Source organism: Lynx canadensis, chromosome F1 (assembly GCF_007474595.2).
Source record: "Lynx canadensis isolate LIC74 chromosome F1, mLynCan4.pri.v2, whole genome shotgun sequence".
NCBI lineage: Eukaryota > Metazoa > Chordata > Mammalia > Carnivora > Felidae > Lynx > Lynx canadensis.
In genome coordinates, this window is record NC_044319.2 from 44,526,550 (window position 1) to 44,546,413 (window position 19,864).

At 38.5% G+C, this 19,864-nt stretch overlaps 1 protein-coding gene across 2 annotated transcripts in view; it reads right to left on the reverse strand.

The window, feature by feature from the left end:
• CFH (complement factor H) overlaps positions 1-19,864 on the reverse strand; it is a 199,853-nt gene that overhangs the window by 55,403 nt on the left and 124,586 nt on the right. For both annotated transcript variants that reach the window (XM_030302774.1, XM_030302775.1), the window contains 2 exons: positions 10,874-11,059; positions 10,208-10,313 (listed from right to left, as the gene is read on the reverse strand). In XM_030302774.1, the coding sequence (XP_030158634.1) occupies positions 10,208-10,313; positions 10,874-11,059 (292 nt within the window). The remainder of the gene's footprint in view (positions 1-10,207; positions 10,314-10,873; positions 11,060-19,864) is intronic.

The following is a 19,864-nucleotide window of genomic DNA, read 5'->3' on the forward strand; positions in this document are numbered from 1 at the left end:
CAGGAATCTGGGCTAAAGAGCAACAGAAACATCTCCAGGGGCCCACGGGGACAACCTGACGTGCCATAGGTTCATGATTGCCAATTGGGAGAGATAAAATGGGTGGTGGTGTAGGCACAGAAGGGAGGGATCCCCTTCTGTGGAGAGACAAAAGGAAGAGAAAGAGAGGCTGTGGAAGTGTAGGATTGTATTTGGAGAAGAGAAAAACCACAGACTGGGGAACAGAATAAACAGAGACAGAACCAATTTCTAGCTCATTCCAGGGTTGTAGGGCTTCCTCCAGACTGGGGCCTGCTGCCCTATATGCATGCCTGGGTAGGAGGGGAGCCAGCCCTGGGCTCAGTAGCACACTCAAAGGTGCAGTCAGAGAGCAGTCCCCCAACCTTGAGGACTGTGGGAAGAAGGCACAAGACACTCCAAGGACAAAAGACCCTGAAGGCACCCGCCAGCCAGAGGCCCTTTGTCGGCTGTCAGGGCAGACTGGCACTACCCCAGAACTGAGACTCCAGGGTGGGATCCTTTAAGACATCAGGGTTTGAATCCCAGCCAAGTGCTTGGGAGGCAAAAGAGACTGGAGCGTGACAAAAAGGCCTGCTCACACCTGCACAGTACTGTGAGGATGGCCTGAACAGAGTGGTTGGGACACCCGCTCTGGAGAGGAGAGACTGGTGTGTCACCATTTTTCTCCCCATCACCAACAAGGTGGGGTTTCAGAGAACAATGGACCACAGTGGAGGCGGGGAACTGCCTACAACAAACCACAGCCCTCTGCGCCTGGTAACTGCATATCTAACAGAGCAAGATTGACACTGACCAAACCAAACAACACCTCCTCCAGACCAGTGCAGCCACTGGTTGGTCCAGTGGTTTTGCATTTTTCTGAATTGATCTTGTTCAATTCCTATTTGTGTGTACATGTGTGTGTGTGTGTGTGTGTGTATTTTTTTTTTCTTCCTCTTATTTCTTCCCTTCTCTTTTGGTTACTTTGGTGTTGGTTGTTTAAGCAGACTTTTTAATCTAGTCTTTTTACACCTGTTCTGTACCTCCTCCTCTTCATTTTCCTCTCCCTCTCTCTAGATTAAGCCATATTGTTTCTCTGATTCTCTACCTGGTCAATTATTTTTTTTTCTTTTTCCCCTACCTTGTCATTTCTCTCTTTCTATGGGATAAGACTTCTTTTTGCCACCACCCCATTTAAAAAATTTTTTCCAGGGTTACTTAAATGAATGTATCAAAGCATACCTGGTGGAAGATCCAAACCACAACTACAAGGAAGGAGAAACAGCAACCACAGTCACAACAAGAGAGAGCATGCAACACATTCCAAAAACACCTCCTGAACAGTCAGGCCTGGGACAGTTTATGACCCCTTTTTAATATGGTAGTGCTCATAGGTGCAGGACACATAACAAGCTATTAAAACACATAAAGGACAGAAAACTAGCCAAAATTATGAAACGGAAGAATTCTCCTCAAAAGAAACTCCAGGAAGAAGTGATAGCTAGAGAATTGCTCAAAACATATATAAACAATATACTTGATCAAGACTTTAGAATAATAGTCATAAAATTAATAGCTGGCCTTGAAAAAAGCATAGAAGACATAAGGGAATCTATTCCTGCAGACATCAAGGAACTAAGAATAGTCATGATGAATTAAGAAATGTTGTAAATGAGGTACAAAATAATCTAGATGCAGTGACAGCAAGGGTGGAGGAAGCAGAGGGGGAGAATAAGTGAAACAGAAGAGAAAATTATGGAACATGATGAAACTGAGAAAAATAGAGATAAGAAAATACTAGACCATGAGGGGAGAAATTGGAGACCTAAGTGATTCAATGAAATGAAATAATATCCGTATGATATGAGTTCCAGAAGAAGAGAGAGAGAAAAGGGAAGAAAGTTTATTTGAACAAATTATAGCTGAGAACTTCCCTAATCTGGGGAGGAAACAGGCATCCAAATCCAAGAGGCCAGAGAACTCCCCTCAAAATCAACAAAAGCAGGTCAACACCATGACATATCATAGTGAAACTGGCAAAATACAAAGATAAAGAGAGAATTCTGAACACCACTAGGGACAAACGGGCCTTAACCTACAAGGATAGACAAATAAGGGTATTTGCAGCCTGTCCACTGAAACTTGGCAGGCCAGGAGGGAGTGGCAGGAATTAGTCAATGCGTTGAATAGTAAATATATGCAGAGAATCCTTTATCCGGTAAGGCTGTCATTCAGAATAGAAGGAGAGATAAAGGCTTTTCCAGACAAACAAGAACTGAAAGAGCTGATGACCACTAAACCAGCATTGCAAGAGTTCCTAAGGGGGACTCTCTTAGTGGAAAGCAGCAAAGACTACAAAGGACGAGAGAACATCACCACAAGCATGAAACCTACAGCTACCACAATGACACTAAATCCTTATCTTTCAATAATCACTCTGAATGTAAATGGATTAAATGCCCCAATCAATAGACAAAGGGTATCAGAATGGATCAAAAAACAAGATCCATCTATATGTTGCCTACAGGAGACTCACTTTAGACCTGAGGACAGCTGCAGATTGAAAGTGAGGGGATGGAAAACCATCTGTCATGCTACTGGAAGAAAAAAGACAGCTGGAGTAGCCATACTTATATCAGACAAACTAGATTTTAAACTAAGGCCATAACAAGAGATGAAGAAGGCATTATATCATAATTAAGGGGTCTATCCATCAAGAAGAGCTAATAATTGTAAATGTTTCTGCTCCTAACTTGAAAGGACCCAAATATATAAATCAATTAGTCACAAATATAAGCAATCTTAATTGATAAGAATACGGTAATTTCAGGGGACTTTAATACTCCACTTACAACAACGGACAGATCATCTGGGCAGAAAATCAATAAAGAAACAATGGAGTTGAATAATACATTAGACCAGATGGACGTGACAGATATTATTCAGAGTTTTTCATCGAAAAGCAGCAAGAGACTCATTCTTCTTGAATGCACATAGAACATTCTTCAGATCACATATTGGGTCACAAAATGGCCCTCCATAAATATAAAAGAACTGAGATCATACCATGCATATTTTTAGATTACAATGCTATAAAACTTGAAATTAACCACAAGAAAAAATGTGGAAAGCCTCTAAATGCATGGAGGTTAAAGAACATCCTACTTAAGAATGAATGGGTCAACTAAGCAATTAAAGAAGAAATTTAAAAATATATGGAAGCAAATGAAAATGAAAACACAATAGTCCAAACCCTTTGAGATGCAACAAAGGCAGTCATAAGAGGAAAATACATTGTAATCCAGGCCTATCTCAAGAAACCAACAACAAAATTCCAAATATAAAATGTAATTGCATACCTAAAGGAACTAGAAGCAGAACAGCACAGAAACCCCAAATCCAGCAGAAGAGAGATAATAGAGATCAGAGCAGAAATAAACAATATAGAATCCAAAAAAAAAAAAAAAAAACAGCAGAAGAGATCAATGAATCTAAGTGCTGGTTTTTGAAAGAATAAACAAAATTGATAAATCCCTAGCCAACTTCTCAAAAAAAAAAAAAAAAAAAAGACAGAGAGAGAGAAACTAAAGAGATACAACCACGAATGAAAGAGATCACACCACAGAAATACAAACAATTATTAGCAAATACTATGAAAAATTATATGCCAACAAACTGGACAACCTGGAAGAAATGGGCAAATTCCTAGACACCCATACACTACCAAAACTCAAATGGGAAGAAACAGAAAATTTGAAAGGACCCATGACCAGTGAAGAAAATTGTAACAGTTATCAAAAATCTCCCAACAAATAAGAGTCCTGGGTCAGATGACTTCACAGGGGAACTCTACCAGACATTTGAAGCAGAGTTAATACCTATCCTTCTCAAGCTGTTCCAAAAAATAGAAATGGAAGGAAAGCTTCCAGACTCATTCTATGAAGCCAGCATTACCCTGATTCCCAAAAAGACAGAGACCCCACTAAAAGGAGAATTACAGGCCAACATCCCTGTTGAACATGGATGCAAAAATTCTCATCAAGATACTAGCAAATCGAATTCAACAGTATAGTAAAAGAATTATTCACCATCATCAAGTCGGATTCATTCCTGGGCTGCAGGGCTGGTTCAATATTCGCAAATCAATCAGTGTGATTCATCACATTAATAGAAGAAAGGATAAGAACCATATGATCCTGTCAATAGATGCAGAAAAAAAAAAGCAATGGACAAAATACAGCATCTTTCTTAACAAAAATCCTCAAGAAAGTTGGGATAGAAGGAATATACCTTAATGTCATAAAAACCATACAAAATGCCCACAACTAATATCATCTTCAATAGGGAAAAACTCAGAGCTTTTCCCCTGAGATCAGGAACACAACATGGATGTCCACTCTCACCACTACTGTTTAACATAGTAGTGGAAGTCCTAGCCTCTGCCATTAGACCACAAAATGAAATAAAAGGCACCCAAATTGGCAAAGAAGCCTAATTTTTATTTTTTGCACATGACATGATACTTTACACGGAAAACCTAAAAGACTCCACTAAAAAACTGCTAGAACTGATACATGGAGTCAGCAAAGTCGCAGGAAATAAAATCAATGTACAGGAATTGGTTGCATTTCTATACACTGATAATGAAGCAACAGAGAAATCAAGAAATCAATCCCATTTACAATTGCACCACAAACCATAAAATACCTAGGAATAAACCTAACCAAAGACGTCAAAGATCTGTATGCTGAAAACTACAGAAAGCTTAAGAAAGAAATTGAAGAAGACACAAAGAAATAGAAAAATATTCTATGCTCATAAACTAGAAGAACAAATATTGTTAAAATGTCAATATCACCCAAAATAATCTACACATGCAATGCAATCCCAATCAAAATTGCACTGGTATTCTTCTCAGAGCTAAGGAAAACATCCTAAAATTTGTATGGAACCACAAGAGACCCCAAATAGCCAAAGTAATGTTGAAAAAGAAAACCAAAGCCAGAGGCATCACAATTCTGGACTTAGTCTCTACTACAAAGCTGTAATCATCAAGACAGTATGGTATTGGCACAAAAACAGACATATAGAGCAATGGAATAAAATATAGAATCCAGAATTGGACCCACAAATGTATGGCCAACTAACTTTTGGCAAAGCAGGAAAGAGTATCCAATGGAAAAAAGACGGTCTCTTTAACAAATGGTGCTGGGAGAAGTGGACAGCAACATGCAGAAAAATTAAACGGGACCACCTTCTTACACAAAATAAACTCAAAATGGATGAAAATACCTAAATGTGAGACAGAAAACCATCAAAATCCTAGAGGAGAAAACAGGCAACAATCTCTTTGACCTCAGCCACAGCAACTTCTTACTCGACACATCTCTGAAGGCAAGGTAAATAAAAGCAAAAATGAACTAGTAGGACCTCATCAAAATAAAAGCTTCTGCATTGCAAAGGAAACAATCAACAAAAACTAAAAGTAAATGGACAAAATGAGAGAAGATATTTGCAAATGACATATTGGATAAATGGTTAGTATCCAAAATCTATAAAGAACTTACAAACTCAACACCTGAAAAACAAATAATCCACTGGAGAAATGGGCAGAAGACATGAATAGACACCTTTCCAAAAAAGACATCCAGATGGCCAACAGACACATGAAAAGATGCTCAACATCACTCATCATCAGGGAAATACAAATCAAAACCACATTGGGATACTACCTCACACACATCAGAGTGGCTAAAATTAACAACTCAAGAAGCAACAGATGTTGGCAAAGATGTGGAGAAGAGGGAACCCTCTTGCATTGTTAGTGGGAATGCAAACTGGTGTAGCCACTCTGGAAAACAGCATGGAGTTTCCTCAAAAAATTTAAAATAGAATTATCCTAGGACCCAGCAACAGCACTACTCAAAATTTATCTAAATGATACAGGAGTGCTGATTCGAAGGGGCACATGTACCCTAATGTCTACAGCAGCACTTTCAACAACAGCCAAGTTATGGGAAGCGCCCAAATGTCCATCGACTGATGAATGGATAAAGAAGATGTGGTTTATATATACAATGGAATACTATTTGGCAACAAGAAGGAATGAAATCCTACCATTTGCAGCAATGTGGACAGAACTGGAGGGTATTATGCTAAGTGAAATAAGTCAGTCAGTGAAATACAGATATATGTTTTCACTCATGTTGGACTTGAGAAACTTAACAAAAGACCATGGGGGAAGGGAAGGGAAAAAAGTTTCAAATACAGAGGGAGGCAAACCATAAAGAGATTCTTAAATACAAAGAACTGAGGGTTGATGTAGGGGTGCAGGGGAGAGGGGAAAATGGGTCATGGGCACTGAGGGGTGATGGCTATTGAGAGGTGATGGACACTGAGAAGTAAAAAATGGGTGATGGGCACTTGTTGGGATGAGCACTGAGTGTTGTATGTAAGTGATGAAACATGGGAATCTACCCCCGAAGCCAAGAGCACACTGTATATACTGTATGTTAGCTAATTTGACAATAAGTTATATTAAAAAAAAAAGGCCCTCAAGTCTTCAGGCACATGGACTAATCATTATCCTTGGTTCATGACAGAAACTCATTATAATTTTGTGCACAATATCCTCTTATTTTATCACTGAGTTAGTCAATTACACTTAACACTGTTATAACCTCCTTGAACTACCACCAAAACGAAAACCCAAAAAACATGATAGTAAGCAAGAGCTAACAATATGTTCCACTTCCTCCACTCTTGTTCCATACTCCTATCGTCCACAATTATGATATCTTTGGAACACTGGGGCTCATTACATAATCAAGAATAGTACTAGACAAAATTTCTTAGCATGTTTATTTTGAACACTTGTCTTCGTCTTCCCATTTCCATCCTAGGCATTTTTTACAGTGTGGTCATCGAGTCAGATTTCCTTATAAAATTCATTCATTCAAAGTCAAATTTATCTAACTGTGATAACACATCAAGCCCATCCTTAAAATCTAAAATGCTCTAGTTGGATGAAAGTTTCTTAGGGCAGATGCAAAATGTATAATCATTACCAGAGGCTTTAGAGCAAAGCAAAGCATCCTTCTTAGTATTACAGTGGACAGCAAGAAGCAGAAAGCTTTTTCCTCGAAACATAAGTAATGGGAAGCATTTGATAACCACAAGAGAGGTAATTTTGAGAATGGGCCTTTCATTACACCTAAATAATTGTACATAAACAAACGTTTCCTTCATCTGCAAATAAGGATTGCTTCACCCATTACACAAGTAAAAAAAACCACAAGCTTTCTCCCTCAAAAATTACTTTGTCTTCCTTTGAATGTTACTGTTTCTTCCTAATTCTCTAAAGGAAGAAAACATTTTAAATGAGGGTCACAGAACTTGAAGTCAAACATTTATCTATGTCTCTGTCATATAAAGAAACAAAATATGGGGCGCCTGGGTGGCGCAGTCGGTTAAGCGCCCGACTTCAGCCAGGTCACGATCTCGCGGTCCGTGAGTTCGAGCCCCGCGTCGGGCTCTGGGCTGATGGCTCGGAGCCTGGAGCCTGTTTCCGATTCTGTGTCTCCCTCTCTCTCTGCCCCTCCCCTGTTCATGCTCTGTCTCTCTCTGTCCCAAAAATAAATAAACGTTGAAAAAAAAAATTTTTTTTTTAAAAAAAGAAACAAAATAATTGGTGATTTATTTTCCTTCTTGTCTCCTCTACTGGTACCCTGTTCCAGCACAGAAAGTACATTTCCTGGTTAACATTTTCCATCTACACCAGAAACCCACCCGTTCCCCCAAAGTTGTTTTAGGGATTCTGCCAAATTCTACACAAAACCGCTTATGGCCCATATACATAGGGAAAGGGGGAAGAAAAAGAGATTGTCCAAATGTTGGTACTTGGGGAAAAGTAATAGCTCATGTATCTGCAACCCCAGCTGGGCAAAATAGCAGAAAAAAAGGTGGATGGGAACAAGGGATCAAAAAAGGTTGGTTGACTAGCAGAAGCGATGGGTGTAGTAAGCCCATTCTACATTGATTCAACAACTGGGTCAAAAGGTACATCCCCTCAGGTAGGTAAAACAATCTAAAATTTTTAAAATAGCATAAAATATTGATGTTTGCTGATCTTCCATGGTCCAAGGACTTTTATTTCACTAATGAGAATCTAGTCCTTGGTGGAGATCCAAGCTGAGTGGCAGATAGTTACTTTTTATAGAATCTTTAACAGAGTTTGCCCAGAACTTATACAAGATGAAAGAAGCAAAGATGAATTAAAGTGCAGCCAAGATCAGAGGTTAAGTATGTCGCTAATTTTTACCGAATTATAAATATTTATTTATTACTGAGATTTAGGGAATCTAGTGGATGAAGTCTATGAGTTTTGATCCCTTTTGCCAGGTCCAATATGGAAACTAAAGGGGTCAGACAAGCCTGTATTGACAGGGATATTACAGAGGTGAACAGTGAGGTAACTGGAAAGTTTAAGCCCAGATGGTCTTCATCTATTTGGTCATGTATAACAAAGCCAGCAGCAATGATTGAAAGTTGGGCTAAAAATGTCTTTGAAAAATCTCAGTGGCCAAAGAGAGCCTAAAATCATAAGAACTAAGATGTATTGGGTGCCTACAATATCCCACAAACTCTTCGAAGGGCTTCAGTGTTCTTATTTATGTTTTCCACCAATCCTATGATGCACCTGCTGTGTTTCTACTTTCTGTTCTTTTTAGAGACAGAGTGTGTGTGCAAGCTAGGGAGAGGGACAGAGGGAGAGAGAGAAAATCCCAAACAGGCTCCATGCTCAGTGCAGAGCCTGACGTGGGGCCCAATCCCATGACCCTGGGATCATGACCTGAGCTGAAATGTAGAGTTGGATGCCCAACTGACTGAGGCACTCGGGCGTCCCATGTTTCTACTTTTATAATTGAGGAAATGGGAGTGAAGAGCTATTAGAATGATACATACAGTTATTAAGTGGTGGAGTTTTGGGATGCAGGCTTATTCCAAAGTCTAACCTTTAAAGTATTACATTGATCCTATTTATATTTATGTAGCATAAACTTGTAATGATACTGGTTTTCCCATGTATGAAACTTTCTTCAAACAATATGTAGACCTAGATGGGCATAACAGGAATAAAGAACCCTGAAGAGGTATCACAGTGTTAAGATCAGCCATGAAAATCCAACAGGAGATTAGAGAACAGACTCTATGATTATGAAGGTAGTAGCATTTTTGGTCCATGTGATAAGAACAATTTACAGACCATGGAAACTTAAATAATGGTAGTTATTATTGCTTTGGTGTAAAATATTTGTTTTCTCCTAAATTTTATAAGCTTTTATCAAAGAGATGTCATGTAATCTGATTTTGTTGCCATTCTCACTGTCCTTGACATATTGAACTCCCTCCCATATACTCTGTACATAATAGAATATAGTCAGGAATTTTTGGAATAAACCCTTATTTATATATATACTATTTTCCAACCCTCCTAGAACTACACTCTTCAAGAGTAATTATAGCTCATTTAAAATTTTCAATGTAGGGGCGCCTGGGTGGCGCAGTCGGTTAAGCGTCCGACTTCAGCCAGGTCACGATCTCGCGGTCCGTGAGTTCGAGCCCCGCGTTGGGCTCTGGGCTGATGGCTCAGAGCCTCGAGCCTGTTTCCGATGCTGTGTCTCCCGCTCTCTCTGCCCCTCCCCCATTCATGCTCTGTCTCTCTCTGTCCCAAAAATAAATAAGCGTTGAAAAAAAAAAAAATTAAAATTTTCAATGTTGAGGAGATAATATGGTATCCAAATATAATCATTTCCAAAATACATTAATTTTTCAGGCTTCTTGTATGGTACTTATAAAATGCTCATAGAAAAATAAAATAATTGGGGTACCTTGGGTGGCTGCCAGTTAGGTGTCCAACTTCATTCAGCTCAGGACATGATCTCATGGTTTGTGGGTTCAAGCCCCACATTGGGCTCTGTGTTGGCAGCTCAGAGCCTAGAGCCTGCTTTGGATTCTGTGTGTGTGTGTGTCTCTCTCTCTCTCTGCCCTTCCCTCTGTGTCTCTCTTTGTCTCTCAAAAAAATAAAATAAAACATTAAAAATTGAAAAAAAAGAAAAATAACGTGACCTTAAAAATACTAATCAGTACAGTCCCTATCTATAATCTAAATTATAATTGTCTCAATTTTTTTATATTGACTACATACCCCTCATTACATGTGTAAACAACCTTTGCTCCATATTCAAATTCATTTCCTCTTGCAAGATGAAAGGAACCAAAACGAGTATCTCCAGGATGTCCACAGGGCCTTTCTAAAATGATCAAAAGAATATAATATCATTATGTAACACAGGGAAACACATTTGATGTAGAAGTTCAAGGAAAATGGTATTTAATATTATATCCAAAGACATAATTGAAGATGTAGAAAAGTGAAAAATAACAAAGTTATTATTTTATTATTAAACTTGTCTATATGGTGGCTTTTTTTATTTTGGAAGATTACAACCCCTTATTAAGAATAATGATGGTATAGGGGTGCCTGCGGGGCTCAGTCGGTTAAGCATCCAACTTCGGCTCAGGTCATAATCTCAGTTTGTGGGTTCACCTCCGCGTCGGGCTCTGTGCTGACAGCTCAGAACCTGGAGCCTGCTTCATATTCTGTGTCTCCCTTTCTCTCCCCCCCCCTCCCACCTGTGCTCTCTCTCTCTCTCTCTCTCTCTCAAAAATAAACATTAAAAACAAAAGAATAATGATGGTATATTATTTTGTATTTAATGACAATTATGATATAACTCAGCTAATATTGCTACGATATCAAACATTTGGTATTTTCACAACTAAAGTTTTCACAAATGTATGATTTACTTACTCTGACATATCCTCAATGGATTAAGAGCCACCCATTCTCCATTCTTGCATTCCATTATAATAACTCCAAGAGTTCTATATCCAGGTCGGCATTTATATGTAGCCTGAGTTCCCTCTGGATATTTTTGTTCAGGCCAGACACCTACCAAAATTTCATTTTGTTTTCCTGGAGGCGGTCCTTCACAATCTAAAAACAATAAAAACAAAGTAATTGCTTAAAGTGTTTTTTTAAACTTCCAAAACATTTAGGTTATTTTTGCTTTTAAAAATACCTATGCTGGGAGGAGTCAAAATGGCAGACAAGTAAGAAGATCATTATTTCCTTCGCCCTTCAAAGACAGCGGTATTAAGGTCAGAACACTTTCTGCAGAGGAAATCAATCTACAGAGTGGCAGAAGGATCCCCACAGGTGGAACGAGACAGTTTGGTGGTACAGAGGCAGGCGTTTGAGAATCGGGAGAGAAAAAATGGGCAGTGTAGGCAAGGAGGGGAGGGGACCACTTTTGTGGAGAGACAAAAGGAAGTGAAGAAAGGTTGTAGAAGTGTGGGATTGTATTTGCACAAGAGGAAAACTTCTCTGGACCATGGATAGGGGAACAAAAAATACAGATAGAGCCAATTTCTACTTTGCAAACAGCCTTAAAAGTGAAGATCGGAGTTTTTAGGGTTGTTTGACTTTCTCTGGACTGGAGCCGGCTGTGTGCAGGTACCTGGTGGAGAGAGGGGCCAGTCCTGGGGTGCGGTAGCGTTCTCAAGGGTGCACTGGCAGACAGCAGGCCCTTCCTCCCAAGTACTGTGGGAAGAGGGCATATTGCCCAAGGACATTGCAGGTGCCAACCTGAGGCCCTTTGTTGGCAGGGCAGAGTGGCATTATTCTGGAACCAGGTTCACGCAGAGCGGGATACGAGGTGCTGGAGGAGACTGTGGAGCAGGACAGGTCAAATGCCCACGCTACTCTGTAAGGCGCTGCCTGAACTGCTTGGTTTGAGACACCCCCTGCGGGGAGGAGAGACTGGGATTTTGGCATTTTTCTTACCAACACCAACATGCTGGGGCTTCAGGGAACAGGACAGTGGCTCCACTGGGAGCCTACTTACATGAACTCCAGCCCCTCCGTGCCTGTAACTGCTTATCTACTGGAGCAGGACTGACACTGAGTGAACCGCGGGGGCCAGATTCGAGACCAGCACAGCCACCAGTCCCAGGCACCAACAGACAACTGTCCTGCAGTTTTGTATATACGGACGGAAGAATCGTAAGAATGAATCAGTGATATACAAGATAAACTTATGGAAAATAATGAAGCTGAAGAGAAGAGGTAAAGAAAAATATCAGACCACGAATGCAGACCTAGAGAACTCAGTGACTCCATAAATCATGGTAACGTTCGTATCATAGGAGTCCCAGGGAAGAGAAGGAAAAGGGAGCAGAAGGTTCATTGGAGGAAATTATAACTGAAAACTTCCCTAAACTTGGGAAGGAAACAGACATCCAAATCCAGGAGGCACAGAGAATTCCCATCAGAATAAACAGGTCATGATCTCAGGGTTGGGAGATCAAGCCCCATGTCAGGCTCCTCACTGGATGTGGAGCCTACTTAAGATTCTCTCTCTCTTCCCTTTGTCCCTCCCCTGACTCCCATACACACGTGCTTTCTCTATTTCTAAAAAACAAACGAAAAAACACTCAAACGAAGAGAGATAGAGGGAACATACCTCATTATCATAAATGCCACATACGAAAGACCCACAGCTAATATAATTCTCAATGAGGAAAAACTGAGAACTTTTCTTCTATGGTCAGGAACAAGATAAGGATGACCGCTCTCACCATTGTTACTTAACATAGTACTGGATGTCTAGTCTCAGCAAAAAAAAAAAAAAAAAAAAAAAAAAAAAAAAGAAAGAAAGAAAGAAAGACAGAAAGACAGGCAAGGCATCCAAATCAAGAAGGAAGAAATCAAACTTTCATTATTCATAGACAACATGATAATCTACATAGAAAACCCAAAAATCTCCACTAAAAATTTCTGGAACTGATACACAATTCAGTAAAGTTGCAGGAAACAAACTCCATGCAGAGAAGCCTGTTGCATTTTTACATACCAATAGTGAGGCAGCAGAAAGAAAAATGAAAGAATTCATTTCCATTTGAAATTTCCAAATGAGGGGCGCCTGGGTGGCGCAGTCGGTTAAGCGTCCGACTTCAGCCAGGTCACGATGTCGCGGTCCGCGAGTTCGAGCCCCGCGTCAGGCTCTGGGCTGACGGCTTGGAGCCTGGAGCCTGTTTCCGATTCTGTGTCTCCCTCTCTCTCTGCCCCTCCCCCGTTCATGCTCTGTCTCTCTCTGTCCCAAAAATAAATAAACGTTGAAAAAAAAAATTAAAAAAAAAAAAAAAAGAAATTTCCAAATGAAAGAATTTCATTTCCAAATGAAAGAATTCACTCCATTTATATTTGCACCAAAAACAATAAGATACTTAGGAAAAAACCTAATCAAAGAGGTAAAAAGATCTGTACTCTGCAAACTACAGAATACTGATGAAAGAAACTGAAAGCAACACAAAGAAATGGAAAAATATTCCATGCTCATGGACTGGTAGAACAAATATCATTAAAATATCTGTATGACTCAAATCAATCTACACATGTACTGCAATCCCTACCAAAATACCACCAGCAGTTTTCACAGAGCTGGAACAAACAATCCTAAAATGTGTATGGAACCACAAAAGATTCCAAATAGCCAAAGTAATCTTGAAAGAGAAAAGCAAAGCTGGAGGCATCAGAATTCCAGACTTCAAGCTACATTACACAGCTGTAGTCACCAAGACAGCATAGTGCTGGTATAAAAACAGACACACAGATCAGTGGAACAGAATAGAAAACTCAGAAACGGACCCACAACTATATAGTCAACTAATCTTTGACAAAGCAGGAAAGAATATCCAATGGAAAAAAGTCTCTTCAATAAATAGTGTTGGGAAAACTGGACAAAAACATGCAGAAGAATGAACTGGACCACTTTCTTACAAGGTACACAAAATATATTCAAAGTGGATGAAACACCAAAATATGAGACGGGAAACCATCAAAATCCTAGAGAACACAGACAGCAACCTCTCTGATTTGGGCCATAGGAACCTCTTACTAGATATGTCATCAAAGGCAAGGGAAACAAAAGCAAAAATGAACTATTGGGACTTCATCAAGATAAAAAGCTTCTGCACAATGAAGAAAACAATCAACAAACTAAAAGGCAACCTTCAGAATGGGAGAAGATATTTGCAAATGACATATCTGATAAAGGGTTAGTATCCAAAATCTATACAGAACTTATCAAACCCAACACCCAAACAAATAATCCAGTTATGAAATGGACAGAAGACATGAATAGTTTTCCAAAGACATACACATGACCAACAGATACATGAAAAGATGCTCAACATCACTCATCATTAAGGAGATACAAATCAAAACCACGATGAGATACTATCTCACACCTGTCAATGGCTGAAATTAACAGCACAGAAAACAACAAGGCATTGGCAAGGAGGCAGAGAAAGGGGAACCCTCTTGCAGTGTTGGTGTGGGAATGCAAAGTGGAGCAGCCACTCTGGAAAACAATATGGAGGGTCCTCAAAAAGTTAACAATAGAACTACCCTACAATCCAGCCATTGCACTGCTAAGTATTTAACAGAAGGACACAAAAATACTGATTCTGAAAGGATACATGCAGCTTGATATTTAGAGCAGCATATCAACGATTAGTCAAATTATAGAAAGAACCCAAATGTCCACTGATGGATGAATGGATAAAGAGATGCAGTACACACACACACACACACACACACACACACACACACTGGAATATTACTCAGCCATCAAAAAGTATGAAATCTTGCCATTTGCAATGCACCGACAGAACTAGAGTGTATTTATGCTAAGCAAAATAAGTCAGTCAGAAAAAGACAAATACCACATGATTTCACTCATATGTGGAATTTAAAAAATGAAAGAGATGAACATAGGAGGAAAAAAAGAGAGGGAAACCATAAAACAGACTCTTAAGTATAGAGAACAAACTGAGGGTTGCTGGAGGGGAGGTAGGTGGGGAAATGGATTACAAGTAATGAATACTGAGGAGGGCATTTGTTGTGATGAGCATTGGGTGCTATGTGTAAATGATGAACCACTAAATGCTACTCCTGAAACTAATATTGCAGTAGGTACTAACTAACTGTAATTTAAATAAAAACTTTAAAAGACAGAATGATTACATTTAAATAAAAACTTTAATTTAAATAAACACTTTAAAAGATAGAATGATTACATTAGGTCTCCAATGATTACTTTTAAAAATGGCAAATTCAAAGATACTTATCACCAGACATATTCATTAGTGTTACTTTCACTGCATAACTCCTTTCTTCACTTGGTTTTATGACAATGGCTTAACATTCTATTCTAGAATTTCTTTTTAAAAGGTAAGGGGCAAATAATCAACAGAGGTGAAGACCATCATGGAACCTATCTCTGATGAACATGTTTCACATTTCATACAAGCTCCATATGAAACTATACTTTTCTGTAGTAAATAATACTTGTGTGAGATTTCATATGCAGTAAGTTTTCTTTGATGTTTTAGCAAATTTTTAGCACATTTATGTTAGGGAACTTTTAATAAATGATTCTACATTACATTTTGATTTTTAGAATTTAAGTAAACATTCTGTTTCTCCACTAGATGGTGCTAACATCCTGTCATAAAACAACACAAACCACCTCTCTGGATTCCCCCCTCTTCCAAAGAGCCAGATTTTTTGTGTTGTTCGTTTTAAATTTAATGTTCATGATGAAGATTTTATGCTTAATTGCAGGCTAATATGTGTGTTTTTCATTTTAGAAATTCAAATCCACTTCATGGCATTCTGGCTATTGGAAAAATAAGTTAATTTTCAAACATAGATGCCAACATTGTGAGTACAGAACTATGCTTTAGTAATATATTAATATTTTGATAAACACCGTTCCTATCCTATTAAGCTAATGCAAGGTAAAGGTAATAAAGTTTTATCAATTAATTTATTTCATTTAAATTATTTTTTAAACAAATCGGCCAAGAGTAATCCATCTTCAAAACATTTAAAGTAATCAATTCACACACACACACACACACACACACACCACTAGCCCATTAGCTAGCCTGAGGCAAATGCATTTTCCTCAGGTTATGTTTCAAAATAATACATTTATACCACTTGCTCTTGAATTTTCAAATTTGGTTAATTGCTTTTAACAACCAGATGGAAAAGACAAATATACACACCTTTCACATAATCTTCCTACCAGCTTCTCACAATTTTTACTATGTATATATGTTTACTATAGTAGAAGTATTGTCATATTGATTACCCTTTTTACTTCAAATAACTCTTAAAATTATGGTGCTTTTTCCATGAACTTTAAATGGCATCTCTTGACTGTAAGAAAACAGTGTCACGACCCCCTACTCCATTTCCCCATTTTCCAGTGCCATCTCCAAACTCTTAGTTGTGATTATGACCATTTGCCACCTTCACTGTGACACAGTCTGCTAGCTAGTCTGCAAGCCTCCATTCTCCACGGGGTTACATAGGATTTTTTTCCAGAATTGGTCATGTCACTCTTGTGATTAAAATTCTTTGCTGAATTTTCCTTTCATTTGTAAGACATTCTAAACCTAATCACGAAAACCTCAATCAAATGTGTACCAGACTGCTTTGGTAGAGTAAGGCTGGTCTTTTTGTACAATTACTCTCTTTTTCTAAAATTATTTTGAGAAAAAAAGAATAGGAGATACTACTTTTTAAATAGCTTAATTCTAAACTCAGTAGGCATTAGAACATATTCTAAAGCCAAACTAAAAATCAACATCGAAAAAGTAAATCAAATGGACAAAATGGAAATAGCAAAAATAGATATTTTATGTTAAATTTCTTTCCTATCTTCTCATTGGTATATATGAATATTAGTTACATATACATATACATGATATGATCCAATTAGTTTTTCAAAATAAGATATATTCAGACTATTTTACAAATAACATGAGGATAATTAAAGACATGTGGCAAATAATATATACACCTCTATAAATAAAGTTATCGTTGCAATGAAGTTTTTAAAAAATAAACTCTAGAAAAAGCAGAGAGAGATTATATTATACTATTGAGGCATTTGAAAAAATAAACTTATGCTTAAAATTTTCTTAAATATGACTATGCAATTTCCTCTTGAAATTTTAACAGTGTAAAGACCATGAAGATATTTACAGGATTATGAAAAGCAAATGGGAGAACAGGTCATAGCTATAAGAAATTGGGCAGAATACAAGTATGCCATAATTACGATTGAAGCAAGTTACTATCAGGATACAGCCTGAATATATCACTGAAATCAAATTTCTTGAAATGTGTAGAATTTGGATCGCTACTACCTAATGCCAATTATTGTTCAAGTCAAAATGGTAGCTTCTTAAAATAAATTGTTAGTATATATTGACTGGTTGCTATAAAAAAGGAGCTTAGTTGGAGGGAGACATTAAAATAAGGGCCTTTAAAAACTGTACCAGGAATGATTCTGCATCTGAATAATTATCATGTCAATCCTGAGGATAGGATTAAAAAAGAAAAGAAGAAAAACAACACACACTATACCCAATTTCACCTGTAGTACTTGTGGAATTGTAACTGATGGCAGATTTAGAAAGGTGGGGATGATTTCAATCCTCCATTTTTACAGATCTACTATCAGTCTTTTGTAAACACAACTGATGTTTCCTCAGTCCTTTTTTTTTTTTTTTTTTTTATGGAGGGGGCAGGACTAAAAGGAGACAGAGAGAGAGAGATTCAGAGAGAGAGAGAGAGAGAGATTCAGAGAGAGAGATTGAGAGAATCCTAAGCAGGGTCCATTCCCAGGGTGGAGCTCCACACGGGACTCGATGTCAAGACTGAGATCATGACCTGAGCTGAATCAAGAGTCCGATGATTAACCAGTTGAGCCACCCAGAAGCCATGTTCCTCAGTCTTGAATGTCCTCCTCCCTGGCATCCTTATTTCCATGACTCCCATCCAACCTTCAAAGGCTACCCACGATGCCATCGTGACCCTGACAGATTTTTCATTCCACCTCTTACAAACAAACTCCCCAACCTGATCCCACTCCAACTCACTCCAACTTGGATTTCTTGCCTCCTCTAAATGATCCTGTAGTCTCTTTTCCTTGTCTCCATCACAATGTTTTATATAGTAAATACAATATGTTGATGAAATACAATAATCATTCCTTTTGTTTACCCCACTAAATGGCCTTTTGGTAAATGCTAGTCCTAATGCCTGGCACTTAGCAGGCACTTAGCAGGCACTTAAAAAATGGCCATTGGATGGGCAAATAAATGAATGAATGAATGAATGGATGAATATGAAGCTCTTTTGGAACCTTTCCACTATATCCGCAGATTGCAGGCAACCCATGGGAAGAGCACAGTGGACGGCAACCAGTGTAAAAGGTAAGACATGAGAACACCTGTGCAGTGATCTCAAAGCTCTATTGCATGAACCCAAGAAACTCTGCTATCTGTAACTCCATTGTACCTCTGTCTACATGTCTTAATTTTGAATTTATGCCATAATTTTGAAATTTATGCCATAATTTTGAAGTCACGAATCATTTTAATTTTGTTCAAAAAGGCTTTGGGGAGCCTTTGAAGGAACTATTCTATAATCACTTTCCTATCTATTACATTTTTGGTCAACATGGTTTGAGAAACTTGGCTCTCTCAGTTAAAACGTCCAAACACAAAGAAGTGCTCTGTCAAACCTATTTAACACTTTTGTTATTTTTGTGATTTTTTTCCTAAAATGTAGCACATTTTACCCCAAATATATCATCTCTTGTTTATGCACCATATTCTGAAACTAGTTAAAGTTGTTAAGCTATGGGTAAAATGCACATCAGTTTAGTGAGCACAGGATAGACTGGTTGGGAAAAACTCACATCCTGGGCAGGTAGGAATGGTGTGTGGGGTGAGGGGGAGGTGTAATTGGGAAGAAGGGAAAGTACAAAGGTTGTAGAACAATCAGGGATTGGGCAAAGAAAAGTGGATCGATGTAGACTTGGCCAGTAGCCCTAGCAATCAAAGGCTAAAAGAGAATATATGTGTCATTGGGGGACATACTTATTTTCAGCTAAGAACAATTTCAACAAAACTTGATAACTGAGTTGTAGTTTAACATTATGTGCAGGCAGAAAAGTAGCATATGCATTCTCCATTATGTCTACATTAAAAATAAACACGGCTTGCTGTGGCACACCTCTCCCTCTTGTGACACTCGTGGGGCATCTGCTCTGACCCTTCTCATGGCGCTGTCAACCTTCACCCATCAGATCTCCCGTCCCCAGGGCCACCTCACCTTCCAGAGTTCCTTAGTCCCCTTCTTCACCCTCATCATCCGTTTCTACCTTTCTGCACTGAAATTGTAACAGAGAATTTTCAGCTAATATGAATCACAGTAAATTGCAGTAAAGACTATTGGATTTACTACTGTACAATATTTATTCACAGTGTTTGGTATTCCACATAAATTTCAGGTTTGTTGAATCTAGTAAAATAAATACATTTCTTTTTTTCTTTTTTAATTTTTTTTTAACATTTATTTATTTTTGAGACAGACAGAGACAGAGCATGATGGGGGAGGGTCAGAGAGAGGGAGACACAGAATCTGAAACAGGCCCCAGGCTCTGAGCTGTCAGCACAGAGCCCAACGCGGGGCTCGAACTCACGGACTGCGAGATCATGACCTGAGCTGATGTCGGCCACTTAACCCACTGAGCCACCCAGGTGCCCGGGCTTTTTTCCTTTTTTAAAAAACATTTTCTTTTTTCTTTTTTTTTTAATAGAATTTATTTTTTTTAATGTTCATTTAGTTATTTTGAGAGACAGAGTGCAAACA